The sequence below is a fragment of the Benincasa hispida genome, chromosome 10, assembly GCF_027475165.1.
Source record: "Benincasa hispida cultivar pf3 chromosome 10, pf3_genome.v1.1, whole genome shotgun sequence".
In the NCBI taxonomy this organism is placed as follows: domain Eukaryota; kingdom Viridiplantae; phylum Streptophyta; class Magnoliopsida; order Cucurbitales; family Cucurbitaceae; genus Benincasa; species Benincasa hispida.
In genome coordinates this window covers 36,516,653-36,532,167 of record NC_143487.1, presented here as the reverse complement: position 1 = coordinate 36,532,167, position 15,515 = coordinate 36,516,653, and the positions used below count along the sequence as shown (strand labels likewise).

The window sequence follows — 15,515 nt, the reverse complement described above, 5'->3', positions numbered from 1 at the left end:
GTACTCAACTGTGTTCCCTCCAAGAGTGTTGCAAGAGCACCTCTGGAGTTGTGGAATGAGCATAAAGTTAGTTTACGTCATTTCCGCATTTGGGGTTGCCCTGCACATGTGCTTGAGGCTAATCCCAATAAGTTAAAGCCACGGTCGAGGTTATGTCACTTTGTAGGCTACTCCAAAGGTACACGAGGGGGTTATTTTTATGGTCCAATGGAAAATAGGGTGTTTGTTTCAACAAATGCTACTTTTCTAGAGGAGGATCATATAAGGGGGCATAGTCCACAAAGCAAAGTCTTGTTACGTGAGCTTTCCAATGAAACTACTGAAACTTCAACAAGAGTTGTTGATGGGAGTTCATCCAATAGGTCAGTTCCACCTCAAGAGTTGAGGGAACGTCGATGTAGTGGGAGGGTTGCAAACCCACCCATTCGCTATCTGGGTTTCACGAAAATCCTTGCTATGGTAGCAGATGGCGATGTTGAGGATCCGTTGTCTTATAAAAAGGCAATGAAGGATGTTGACTGGGATGAATGGGTCAAGGCCATGGATCTCGAGATGGAGTCGATGTACTTCAACTCAGTATGGGATCTTGTAGATTAGCCTGATGGGGTTCGCCCTATAGGTTGTAAATGGGTCTACAAACGTAAACGGGGTGTTGATGGAAAGGTACAGACCTTTAAGGCTCGACTTGTGGCAAAGGGTTATACCCAGGTAGAGGGAATCGGCTATGAGGAGACTTTCTCACCTGTTGCCATGTTAAAGTCGATCCGCATCCTCCTGTCTATTGCAGCTTATTATAATTATGAGATCTGGCAAATGGACGTGAAGACGGCCTTTCTGAATGGCAATCTTGACGAGACCATTTATATGGTGCAACCCGAGGGATTCATAGCCCATGGTCAAGAGCAAAAGGTTTGCAAACTGAAACAGGCGTCTTAATCTTGGAACATACGATTTAATGTTGCGATCAAGTCTTATGGCTTTGACCAAAATGTTGATTAACCTTGTGTCTACAAGAAGAACATCAACGCTTTAGTAGTCTTTTTAGTGTTGTATGTAGATGATATCCTACTCATTGGGAATTATGTAGGTCTACTGACTGCAATTAAGAACTGGCTAGCGATCCAATTCCAAATGAAAGATTTGGGAGAGGCTCAGTTTGTTCTAGGGATCTATATTTTTCGGGATCGTAATAACAAAGTCCTAACACTGTTTCAGGCATCATATATTGACAAGATGTTGCTCAAGTACTCGATGCAGGACTCCAAAAGGGGCCTACTGCCATTCAGGCATGGAGTCACTTTGTCTAAGGAAATGTGTCCTAAGATGCCTCAAAAGGTTGAGGAAATGAAACGGGTCCCATATGCGTCTACCATTGGCAGTTTGATGTACGTGATGCTCTATACTCGTCCAAACATCTGCTACGCTGTGGGCATAGTCAGTAGGTATCAGTCTAACCCAGGCTAGGGTCACTGGACCACAGTGAAGAACATCCTCAAGTATCTTCGGAGAACGAGGGACTACATGCTCGTGTATGGTTTTAGGGATTTGATCCATATAGGATACACAGATTCTGACTTTCAGAATGATAAGGACTCTCGCAAGTCCACATCAGGGTCAGTCTTCACTCTTAATGAAGGAGCTGTAATGTGGCAAGGCATTAAGCAGGGGTGCATCGCCGACTCCACTATGGAGGTGGAGTACATAGCGGCTTGCGAAGCTGCTAAGGAAGTCGTCTGGCTCAGAAAGTTCTTGACAGACCTCAAAGTTGTTCCAGATATGTCTAGACACGTTACCCTCTATTGTGATAATAGTGGGACAGTGGCAAACTCCAATGAGCCAAGGAGTCACCGGCGCGATAAACATATAGAGCGAAAGTATCATCTGATCTGCGAGATAGTTCATCAATGGGACGTGATTGTCACGCAGATCGCTTTGGAGCATAATGTTGCTAACTCGTTTACGAAGGCTCTCACGACTTCAGTGTTTGAGGGTCACTTACGGAGCATGGGTCTACAGGATCGCCCACGGCTGGACTAGGGCAAGTGGGAGATTTTCTTGTACTGGGCTTTTAATGCCCTAGTTTATTGTTTTGTACTTTTTTTTTATACACCTCACTTTGCTTTAGGACAAGTGGGAGATTGTTGGGGTTGATGCCCTAAAGTCTCGTGTCTTGTAGTTTGTAAACAGTACATACGAACACCTGTGATTGTTAATATATGATATTTACTTCACATCTTGTTGTTTTGCTCATTTACTTGTTTTAGTTGCTTTACCAAAAACCAATAAACATCAAATCCCTGGTTACCTATATGTGACTCAAGCATATATGTGGTGACATACAAGTGGATCATGTCTTGAGTGATAACCAAAATGGTCTGTAGTATATGGATATAGGAGGGAAACCTTATCCTGATAACGCTACGGACGCGGCCCGCTTTATGGAATGGTCACAAGTGTTGTGGCTTGCCACAGATGATCTGATCCTGATCATTCGTGTTGGGGACATGCGAGGGGGGGCATCCTATACAAAGAGTTTGTATAAGACCTGACCACGAAGTGTTAATGTCTCGTTATATAACATCGTTCATGACAGAGACTTCACTTTACTAGGATGACCATAGGTAACATGACCTCAATTCTGAGTGAGTTGGGAACTCCTGCTATTAAGGGCGGTTCTTTGATTTGCATTGGTGCGAGTGACCAAGTCGCCGATTCAAACCTACCATTTTGGGGATACGTCTAATTTGGGAGCTGTGAACTCAACTACACAAGAAGGAATTCACTTCTTTCCCAAAGCAGGGTAAGTAGATAGATGGCTCCCTTAAGGGCTGATTCTGGGGCTTGAACGATGTGGCGCCACACACCTTCTCATGGCCCGAGAGGTGTTCACACATAGTTGGACTATGTTGTATTGTTCATTAGAGGAATCAGTGGTACTTAAGGAGTGAGATGTAACTACTGAGGAGAAACGGGAAATTAGCCTAGCTGTACTTACGAGCATCTGTGAAGGGTCATCGTACTCATGATTGGTTATATCCAATGGACACAGAAATATATCTGTGGTAAGAAGAGTTGAACTGTTGGTCTTTAGTGGAATCACTGACAGTTAACGAATGGTGAATCTTGTGGCTAAAGAGTTTAGTCAACTATTCACGTATTGTTGAAGCTTCGAGCCACAGGTCCATTAGGTCACCTGGGTAGCTTGGATAAAGTCGAGAACCAATGTTTGGGTTAATTTGAAATGTTCAAATTGACAAGAGGAAGTACAATTATATATGATATAATTGGAATGGCTAATTATATATGATATAATTGGCTAAATGTATGAGATACATTATTTTGGAGGAAATTAGATATAAATATGATTTATATCAAATATAGAAAAAATACTATAGTAGATATATGATATCAAACTATAGGATATAAATATAATATGATTATATTTATTAAATAAATTAATTGATTAATTATTTCTTAATTAACCAATTTTCACGTTTTAAGAAATGGGATCGTGGGCACCGAAGGTTATGTAACCGGCGGGATACAAGTTGAAAATAGTTTTCAATTTGTGAAAAAAAAAAATTTGATCGTGCAAAAGAATCCCCGCACCCAAAAACAAATCGTGAAAGACAAATCGTCGAGAGCCTATACGATAACTTCTCAGTCGTCTAAACGATCGTCTAACTCACGCGTCCCTTAAACGATCATACATCGGTTTCCTAAACGATCGTCCAGTTTTTCCTAAACGATCGTGTAGTTTTACTATACGATAAGCGTCTCCGCTATACGATAGCGAAGTTCTTTTCGTGGTCTACACGATTTCTTTTCCTCCATCTTCTACCAAACTCACCAGAGCCCACTCTGTGGGTTTTTTATGCCAAGGATACCCAAATCTCCCTATTGGTGGTGTTGTCCCCGTCTTCTTGATCGTGTACGTTCGGATCGTGTAGTATCAGACGAGAGATTCGTCGGGGTGTTGGTAGATCGGCGGAATTCTTCCACTGTCATGGGTTCATACATTTGAAGATCATCTTCCTCTGGTAATGAACCTCTTCTCTATGCTTTATTGAATTCTGAGCATGTTGTTGTTAAATTTTATTATGCATAGTTGTTATTTAGAATGTATATCGTTTTTATTCCGGCCTCTATAAAAATCGGAGCGATCTAAACCCGCTCATGGAATTCTCGGTTTTGAGTTCCTTCAGATTATACATTTAAATCATGGATCTATAAACTATACATTTTCGAACATGATCCTTATTTTTATAAACAAATACATATATTAGGAAAAATTAAAAAATAAACTTTAACTCAGTCAAAGGAAATGCTTCAGATGAAGAAAATCCTTTGATAGATTGACTCATGGTGGCAGCAACAAGATAAAATAAGGCAAAGCAGAGGTTTTTGGACAATGTTTGGATGGAGGAAGATTGAAGTTTTCGGAGGCAGAATGTTTCGGATGGAGGAAAAAGAAGGGACGTGACGATTTAATGGAGAAGGAAGTCGTGTACCCGGTACACGACTTGAGGTAATCGTGTACTCAGTCAATGATGCATGACTGCCAGATTGGCAGTCTGCGCCTGCCAAATCAACAGACACTCGTGTACCAGGTACATGATTTAGAGCTAATTGTGTACCAGGTACACAATTTAGGTGTAATCGTGTACCGGGTATACGATTAAAAAATCTATTTTTGTCAATCTTTTCAACCCTACCTTATTTTTGTTAATATATATTAAAATAACATTATTTTAAAAAAATCTTTATGTTTTCGTCTGCGAAAAAAAACAAACAAACAAAAGAGTAGCCCTTAGCCGCCATGAAGCCCTAGTTGATCGTCGTTGCCGCTCACGTGTTCTTAGCAGTTTGCACCAGTTTTGTGATGGTTCCTAAGTGTGGTTACCGTCGCTCACGGGGGTTCATCCATCCGCATAGCTCCAAGCCACTGCGCTATGCCAGATTTGAAAGTTATCTCACCTAGTTCTCGTCGCTCGAACCCGAGCTCTGACGGTCAGCCCTCATCGCACCTAGTCAATCGTTCAAGCTTCACCGCCAGACGTTCTAATCTACTTCTCTGGTCATCGTACTTCACATTGCCAACATCATCGTTGTCGAAATTAAAGTTATGTGTAAGTTTTTTTTTCATGTTTTATGAGTTTTCCTAAAAGATATTTATAACCCGTTTAGTTTTGGCTTGAATTTAATGTTACCCATATGTTTTGGAGGCAAGATTGAAGGTTTAGAGAGGTTTTGAAGCAATTTTGCATTAAAATTATGTTTTGGATAATTGGTTGGAAATTGTGAGACGTTATCATAGAGTTGAGATATTGCTAAGTTGGTAAGATAAGTGAATTTCAACACGTTGGGCCTTTTGGACTAAGGGTAATTGTGAAAATCAAGTTGTTAAATGTGGGTTTTGTTTTATGCTCCTAATTGATTTGAGTTTCATAACTAATTTTGGATCAAAGCTCATTTTCAGTAAGTTAAATTTGGGATATTTGGACCAATTTGGTTAATTGGATTTCGACTCCAAAAGATTAATTTTAAAATTTTGGATTCATGATTTTAGATCATGGTTACTAAATTAAATTTGGCAATTTATGTTTTAGGATTGATTCAAGTTTTCCTAAGGTTTTAAAGAAGATTAATTTTGTAGACTAATATTTGTGACCAAATTTGAGGTAAGTAATCTTACTACTCGAACCACCTATGTGTCAGGCTATAAATTTAAGACTAATTTTGAGGATTCTAAGATTGCTTACATCGAGATGCATAAGGTTAAATAACTTGACCTTGATTATATTTTGAAACATGGTATGAGTATCAACATGAACTAAGTTAATTTGTTATTATGATTTGCTAGATGAACATTGAGCATGATGATATGTATTTGCATGTTGTGGGATTATATTTTATGATGCATATTATGTTTATGTTAGTGGTAGTTATCCCTACCCGTAATTAGATACCCACCATAGGTGATGATCTCTTTCGGGATTTCACCAGAGGTCTGTGTTTTTTTTTAGATTCATCAGAGGTTTGTGTTTCCATCGAGATTCACCAGAGGTGGTGATCTCCTTCAGGATTTTACCAAAGGTTTCATGTTTCTTTCCGAATTCACCAGAGGTTTGTGTTTCCTTTGGGATTCACCAGAGGTGGTTATCTCCTTCAGGACTTCACCAGAGGTTTGTGTTTCCTTCAGAATTCACCAGAGATTTTTCGGTATACTTAATCTACAATAGAGTGGGTTCAACTATTCACTAGTTAGTCATCCCATGGAAAGTAGAGGTCTATGCACATTCCACTAGAGAGTGGCATCTAGAGGACATAGATGCTTAGCTTGACCCCGGTAGCAGGGTTACTTTCTGAGTATTTTATACTCATTCTTTCTCATATTTACTTTGTAGGTAATGGTAAGAACACGCCAGCGAATGATAAGCAGAATCCATGATCGAGCCATTGTGATCAGTCATATGCTTATGCTCATGTTTTTAGAGGATTTTATGTTTTAAAATTTCTTGTCTTGATCTCTGAACTTGAAGTTTTGGTATTTATGCTTTAGGCTTTTTAAAATAATTTTCTAGTTTGTTTTATAGTTTTAAGGGTACCTAAATGAATGTTAGTTATTTAGTTTTAATAAAGTTAATTATTTTATGTTACTTATTTTGTTTTACTAAGACATGAAAAGATGTCAATTTCAATTGTATGCATGCATGTCTATAGTAACGGCCTAGTTTAAATCCTAAGGAATCGAGTCGTTACATAATGGATTTCTTTGTAGTGGGTCATGGTTTTCCTTTAAATTGAAAGTTTTCCATGTAAGTTCTTGTGTTTCCAGTTTTATTATCTTTTTTTAATTTTGCTGTTAATTTTTTTATGCTTATTCCTGTAGTAGAAGTGGAAGGTTTTTTCCAACAATAATGTCAGTTGAAAATTGACATTATAGGGGTACAATATTGGTTGACAATTAACATCGAAGAAGGTAATATTAAAAGCCTTCAATGTCGGTTGTCTTTAATGTTGGTTTTCAACTAATATTATACATGACTGATATTTCAATACCATTCACCCTTAATGTCGATTTTTGACTGACATTATCCTATGCATATAGTGTATAGGTGAAAGACAAATATTATGGGATAACTACGTATGCGATAAATATTTTTTTAGAAGAAATTAATAAAACAACAATGAAGTACATTACTTGTTACAAAAATAGATATTTAATGACGCGTGAACTCCTTTAATATATCCCTAACCAACATCGAAGAAGGTGTTATTAAAGGTGTTCGATGTTGGTTGTCTTTAATGTCGGTCGAAAACCAACATTAAAGATGACTGGACATTGAACACTGTTAATAACACACCTTTGATATCGGTCACCTAGTCGACATCGTACCCCTATAATGGTTTTGTAAAGTTTCAACGGATCCAAAATAATCTCTCTTTTTTATATATATACTCCCTTGAAACATCAGTAAAATGAGATATTTGTTGGTGTTCTAATTCAACCAAGTCATTTCGAGCACCCAATCGATGGAATTTTTAAGTGGAGTCAAGCTCTAATCGATTTCCTTGGTGCAATGTAGGTATTTGTTGTAGAAAGCTGTTTGTAGTCCATTGGCAAGAATTGTTTGGGTAGTAATTTTTGCAACTTAGGCCATGTCCTCGGTGGTTTTTTGTCAAGACATCCTCAGATGCTTTTGTAATTGCTCTTGAAAAAAGCTTGTGCATCTTTTGACCCAATAAAAGAATGTTTATACATCAAACTTACCATTAAAGCTGAAGATCAAACATCATTTTATAATCATAATGATATGGGTCTTGATGGTACCTCCTTCTTGGTTCTTGATACTCCTCATATTGTGCTTGCTGAAATGGATTCATCCTCGTCATTGGATTTGTAAAATTCTTGATGCCTAAAATCCTCAGGTTAAAAGGAACTACCTCAATTATGCTTGAAAACTCTCTTGATAAGGAAATAAATGACATTGAAAAGAGCTAAGTATTAAGTATTTATAACCAAGCTATGATTTCTATCCATGGTGAAGAGTTGCAACCTTTCAAGCTCAAAGAGACATTTGGCCATCTAAGAGAAACAATGAATTTGAAAATCCAAATTCATCCACATCATTACTGCAGCATGTATTAATTTAATTTTATGTATTCACATTTATGAAAGTAGTTGAATGGGTGTTAGATAAATTTAGACTATATAGGCGAAAGTTTATATCATTTCATAGTGTTTTTTCTGCTGCATTTTTTACATTTGTAGTTTTGGAATTTGAATGAATTTTTCATGGAATTGAATCTCTCAAGCTTCTATGTCTTTTTTGTATTTTTGTTTTTAGAATGAATGTTTTAGAACTTTTAATCTAATTTGATCAATTAGGTTGTGGAGAGTTTGAAATCTTGAAGATAAAAATAAGTTCACCTTTCTTCTTGTTCTTTGACCAAATCTTTCCAAGTCAAATCTATTTATCTTTCTAGGGGATGGTTATCAATTCATTAATGTAGGTTATTCTTATTATCATTGTGGAGGACCTAGAATGAGGGGATGATAAAAGGAGCTACCTCAATTATGATTCAAAATGGGGAATGGAAGAAGGCGAGCATGCAACATCGACTCCATTAAAGAAAGCATAAAAGCTTGAGAAGAATACAAAGAAAACATCAATTCTAAACGTAAGAATAAAAAGAAAACATAAAAGCTTAAGAAATTCAACTCTATGAATAATTCATTCAAATTCCAAAACTACTTCAAATATTAGAAATACAATCATATATACACTAAATGATGAAAGGACACAACCTTTCATCTATATTGTCTAATTCATCTAACACCATTCAACTACTCTTATAAATCTAAATACATTAAATGAAATTGGTACATGATGTATTAATGATGTGAAAGAATCTAGATTTTTGGATTGATTGTGTCTCTTAGATGACCAAATGTCTTTTTGAGCTTGAAAGGTTGCAACTCTTCGTTATGGATAGAAACCTTAGCTTGGAAGTAAACATTTAATGTTTTAGTTCTTTTCAATGTCATTTATTTCCTTATCACCTCAAATCTTGGATGTTCTTGGATCCTTGTAGGTGGTAAAACATGCCTTTGAAATTTAGGAACTTCAAATCTTGGACGTTCTTATCGCTTTCTTTTTTGGTTATTTCCCTTTTTGTGAAACTAAGTGAGATCAGCTAGACCAATCCAAGGCACGAGACCAAATCTTCCTATTTTGGAACCTAAGGACTCAAGGATTCCTTACGCTTGAGCCTACCCAGTGGACTTAGGCTTGCCTTGAATATTCCCCAACAATCACATTAAATGTCAAACTTGAAAAGAAATGTTGCAACTAACATCTCATTGAAACTAAACTAATGCATTTACTGTCAACCAACTAATATATCAGGCCAATTTGGACCAACCAAACACTTGTATCACAAAAATGTATCTAAACCCAATTATGAACACTTAGGCCACTAATAGCTACTATCAATTGCTATCATCGATAGTTGTTATCAATGATAATTTTGAATTTGAGAAATATTTATACAACCTTAAAAGATTAACACTTGAAATATCACTTACATTTTTGCTATCAGTTTTCAATGGCTAACATTGATATACTTTGATCAATTGTAATCAAATTTGAAATATTAACACCTAAGGCTATCAGTGGATATCAATGATAGACTTTTATAAGTAGTTATCAACTTTTGAAATGAAACTATTATCTTTCAAAGATTAACATTTAAAACTATAAGTGATAGAAGTCTATGAGGTTATAAGTGACTTATCTGATATTTACCTAACTTATATCACCAATATCATTAATATCATTCATTTTATTGATATATACCTAAGTCATGTCACTGATATACGGATATCAGTGATAGCTATGGCCATCATTGATAGCTTCAATCAGTGGTTATCATGGATAACTTTTAGTAGTAGCTATCAATGGTAAAATTTTATCAAATGGAATTGACTTTTATATTATTAATATCATCGATATATGGATATCACCTAAATTCTACCCACAATTATGAACACTTACAAATTAAATCCAACCCCGTAGTAAATTTTAAAATCTTAAATTTCTCTAAAATAATAGTTATTAAACAAGTAAATATAATAATTTGGACATAGCTCAACTAGCATACATAAGTGTTTGTAATTGAGATATTAGTGGTTTGGATTCTCTGATCTTTATTGTACTCAATAATAATAAAAATAATAGCAATATGATGACGATCTCTATTGTACTTATTAATAATAATAATAATAATAATAATAATATTAATAATGTTTTCTATTTCAGTATTTCTCTTTTCTATAATAATAATAACAATAATGATGATGATGTTGGTGATGCTGATTTGAACTAACGATAAGGAAACAAGAAATGTCCAACCAATTATTCATGAATGTAATTAACCAAACATAAGATTTTGATAAGACTGGCTATTTTTAACGATTTTGATAAGACTGGCTATTTTTAACTAAGTACATTCGTGAACATTATCTGATAAGAAACTTCACCATCACTATTTTTAACTTAACTTCCTTGAAAACTCATTGTATCAAATCACATCATCATATGTTAGAATTGATATAAAATAAGCATAATTTAAACTCTTTGGTTACTATTTGATTTTTTTTATTTGTTATCTACTTTATACTAATGTTTTTCAATAACCAAACCATGTTATAAAAACAGAGGAAATGAATAATTTTCAAAAAGTAATTTTTGTTTTTGGTCACTAAAATTTCAAGTGTGCTCATTTAGAAAACAGAACACTAGAAATAAAATCAATACAAAAGTGGCCTTAATCGTTTACTGTTGAGTAAGTGTGATTAATTGTGCCAAGCAAATCAGAACACTTGAATGACATTGATATAACCAAAGACTAACAAGCCTACATAAACTTAAATTACGATCAGATTCAAGCTGCACCATAGCCTACTATCTGCTTCATTTGACAGTATGAGAACAGAAAAATGAACAATTATAATACAAAATTAACCAGAACAGCTTTTCTCAAGGAAAAACATGTCAAATCATAACCCATATATCTTGAAACTAGCTGATATATTACTCCAGGGAAGTGTTCTCCAACTGCGTTTCAACAGATGCTTTAGGACAAGACAATTATTTGACAATTATCGATCTGCAATCTGAATAAGTCAGAGTCAAAGTTGAAGATGATAACTCAGTTTCCATTGGCAGTGTACGTCTTCCGGTTGATGAAGTTGTGCCAACTTGAAAACGAAATGCTTCGATAGACGAGGTAAACAACAAAGGCAAGATATGCAGCGATGAAGACGAACACGAAAATGGTGAAGAGCACTCCATTCACTTCCGATGAGATGAAGCTCACCAAAAGATACCCGTTGATGGCCATCACCAAGACTGCCACCAGCCAAGAGGTAGTCTGAAGGTGCAGAAAGGCATGTGAGTTCTTGAACTACAATTGTTGTTTTGTTTCTAAACAATTTATTGAACTACATGGAGGTTTTAGATGATCTTAGACCTAAACAACCGAAAACAGCATGGTTTTCTTTTGTTTTTGTTTGTTTTTTTTTTTTTTTTTTTGGTGCTTAGAGAAAAAAGAACTGAAGATTCTTAACCCAATAATGCCATTTACAGATTCAAAGATGAAGGCCAAGGACTTCTAGATCTATAGGAATGTATTCCATTATATATAATATGGCTTAAACTTTCTTTCATTGCTTGATAGTGTATGTCCTAAACTAAAGCGTTTGAGTCTAGCAAAAATTAAACTGGAATTAGAATTCTAATGTCCAAACCTCTGCTGTATCAGCAGTCACTTGTGGGGTCGCATTAAGACTTGTGGATTTAAGGTTGATTCAACGAGGCTACCATCCATGATCCTAATTCATGAAACTAATATGCAAGGTGCTTAGTAACTAATATAGATATTCTCTACAAATCAAAAGTAAAACAAAGCTGTGACCAAGTAATTGATACATCATTTCCTTTGCAATGGACTGTATAACATAAACCTAGAATAGTGATCATCACACACATACCTTTAAAATGGGCCCAATTTTGAAACTACCCATTAGATGTTCCTTCGAAGCCAAACAGAGAAGAGGAATCAGAGCAAAGGGAATCTGAATTGACTGGAGGACATTGAGCCATTCATTCAGAACATCGACCATCGAGTCAGAAGTTTCGAACACGAGAGCGACAATCATAGTTGGCACGATTGCAAAGCTTCGAGTTATCAAAGCTCTTAGCCATTTTTTCAACTTCAAGTTCAGGAATCCACTCATGATAAACTGTCCTGCATAGGTACCAGTGATGGTGCTACTTTGGCCAGCAGCTAATAGACCAATAGCCCAGATGTACAGAATGGGGAAAAGCCCACCACCATATTTATCTTGAAGATATTGGCCTGCATTTACAAGACCAATGCTATTCGCTATGTCTGTGCCATAGAAAGCTTTAGCAAACACAGTTGTAACAAACAAGTTGATGATGAAGGAGACAAAAAGGGCAAGAGTGGACTCAATAGAGTAGTATCTCAGAGCTTCTCGGACCCGCCCTTTCTTACTCGGATCGACATCTCGTGACTGCACAAGAGCAGAGTGCAAAAACACATTATGAGGCATAATTATACACCCCACAACAGCAACAGCCTGTGTAATTGTCTTGGAGCTAAGTTTTGGAATTAAAATACCTGTAAAGAAGATCCATTATTGGCCATTGTGCAAGTGGCAAAAACAATGAAAGACCAAAAAAGAAAAAAAAAAAAAAAGTCTCCTCAGTCCTCACCCAATAGAAGCTCCTTCCCATCTGGCTTAGTTTCACCAAACATCCAAGCAAATGAGAGTGCCATTGTAGCAATAAGAACAGCAAAAACAGCCTCCAGTTTCCTCACACCATAATTCTCAAGAAACAGGAAGATAAAACTGACAAGAATCAACAAAAAAAACTTTCAAATTGAGGAAGCATAAACACAGAAAACCCAATTTGGGAAATGAGATAGAATAAAAAAATTACCAATCTAAAGCAGTGATGATGACTCCAGCCCAGAGAGGCAATGCACCATTACTCAGAATCTTAATAGCTATAGCACTCCCAATGACTTCCTGTATATCAGCCCCAATCAGGGCGAACTCAGCCATGACCCACAGCACAATTCTCGCCCAAGTTGGGTACTCTTCTCTACACAGCTCAGCCAAGTGCCTTCCAGTGGCAACACCAAGCCTAGCCGAAAGCAACTGGATCAAAAGCCCCATGGCCGTAGCCCACAACAGAAGCCACAACAAGGAATACCCAGCTATAGCACCAGCCTGAAGATTGGACTCCAAATTCCCAGGATCTAAAAACGCTATGCTCATCAAAAACCCAGGCCCTGTGAACAGCCAGAGCTTCCTCCATGAAAACGGCAGCAAACCCACGTCCGAATCGGACTCCGGTTCGTTAATCCCAATTACCACAACCTTCTCCGTTACGTTGTAAGCAGTTTCTTCATCTTCCTCCTCTATCAACGGCTGCTGCTGCTGATCATCGGGATGCATGATTGGCCAATTAACGGAATTGGGTGTCTAAAAATCCAAACTACGGAGTGAATTGCAGAGCTTTAGCTTTTCCAACCCTGCGTTTGGAGTATTTGCCCAAAAAATTCTCTTCGAGAAGCTTTATCGTGAAGCGAAGCTAGGAAGAAAAAGAAAGAAACCGCCAGTGGCTATCGCACTCAAGGTTATGTTCCACTTTTCCTTTTTCGGAATGATAGAAAACTCGAAGGGTAATCGTACAGAATTTCGGGACCCAATTATAAAAAAGAAAGAACACCAAGTGTGAAAAGAATAGCTCAGCTTGGTCGTCACCAAAATCAATCTTGACTGATCCACAGAAAAGATGAAAATTTTCACAATCCCCAACAAAGGGGTTCGAATCAAACACTCGTCCTCCAAGATTTGCGTCTTCGATTAAAGTTTAAAACATCGAACAAGAACAAAAGCCAAAAGAGGGGGCCAGCGAGCGAGGCCGAGGCGAAACGGCGACGTGTTGATGGGAAACCGTAGTACTGGGAATTTTGTGTGAGGTGGGAAGACAGCGTGGAGATAAAGCGAAAGGGACGTGGAATGGGAATTCGGCAAATGGGGAGATTTTTTGGGTTATTGAAATGCGAAATCAGGGACGGAAGAAGGCGAGCGTGCGGCATGGACGGGTTTGATGAGGCCATGTGTGTGGACAGAACGTGTTCGTGGATGTTCTCGCCGTGGCCCGCCCGTGCCCTCGTGGAATCCACCATGATAACTTCAACGTGCCTTCCGCGTGCTTTCAATGATATTCTATTTTAATTTTTAAATTTTTAAAAATATTTGTTTTAATCTCAAATTTTGATTATTATTTTATTTTGATCCCTCGACTTTTAAAAATATTCATTCTAGTCTATGAACATTTAAAAAATGTTTATTTTAGTTTTTGTTATATTAAAATTTTGTTAACTCTTTACCAAAATGTCAAGATGACTTCTATTTTAGGATGACTAAACTAACAAATAAATTAGCTATACTAAAAAATCTAGAGTTTTAATTTTGAATAAGGTTGCTAAGGGGAGAATTTAGATGACATTTTTAGTTCAAAATTTTGGTGATTTTGTATTTTGGTGTGTTGATCGTTGACATTTTATTTCACCTTCATTTTGCTCAATACATCTAGAACCTAGTCATCAAAAATACAATCTTCCTCACATTTATGTTGAAAAAATAACATAAATTTAATAGTAGGGATTAAAATAAATACTTTTTAAAATTTTATGGACTAAAATGAACGCTTTTGAAAATTTAAAGATTAAAATAGATTAAGATTTTAAATTCAGGAAATAAAATAAGATTTAAACCTTCTATTTTTGTAACATTTTCTTTTACCTAATCTTTTTACTAAGCTATAGAATAGTGTCTATAAACATTTCAAAATTTTCATTAAGGCTTTAGAAAAAAAGTTCAAACCTTTCCTTAGTGTTAGTTTTTTTTTTTTTTTTTTTCAAATAATACTCCTAAACTTTAAAATTTTCATTAATGTCGTTGAAGTTTAAAAAGAATCATAAACTTTAGCATCTTGTTTCAAAAATATCGTTAACATTTCAAAAGTTGCATTGATACACTTGCCCTTTGAAAAATACTTTTAGCATATGTATATAAATGGAATTTGTTTACCTATGCCTTATTCCAGCCCATATTCCATTTTTTAGCTCTTCTACTTCGATTTATGACATAACAATTGTTTATTTTTACTTTCTTCTTCAACATTCTCTTGTTATCCTTCTTTGATTTCTTAATTTTAAAACCACCTCCTTCAATCAAGGTAAATAGATTATAGAAAGAAGAAAAGAGAATAATGGAATCACCAAGAGGTCTTATGACTTAAACATTTTTAAAATAACATAATAGTAGTTGAATATAAGTTAATATGCTTATTTAATAAAAAAAAAACCATATGTTAAGAATTTGGGTCATGATTTTAACAACAAAC

At 36.1% G+C, this 15,515-nt stretch overlaps 1 protein-coding gene across 1 annotated transcript; it reads right to left on the bottom strand.

The window, feature by feature from the left end:
• Positions 1-10,877: 10,877 nt before the first annotated feature.
• Positions 10,878-14,212, bottom strand: LOC120088388 (metal transporter Nramp3-like). The gene is made up of 4 exons (XM_039045649.2): positions 13,035-14,212; positions 12,807-12,943; positions 12,059-12,711; positions 10,878-11,439 (listed from the first exon to the last, which is right to left on the bottom strand). Exons 1-4 carry the CDS (start codon positions 13,553-13,555, stop codon positions 11,218-11,220), a joined length of 1,533 nt encoding a protein of 510 aa, XP_038901577.1. The 5' UTR covers positions 13,556-14,212; the 3' UTR covers positions 10,878-11,217.
• Positions 14,213-15,515: the final 1,303 nt, after the last annotated feature.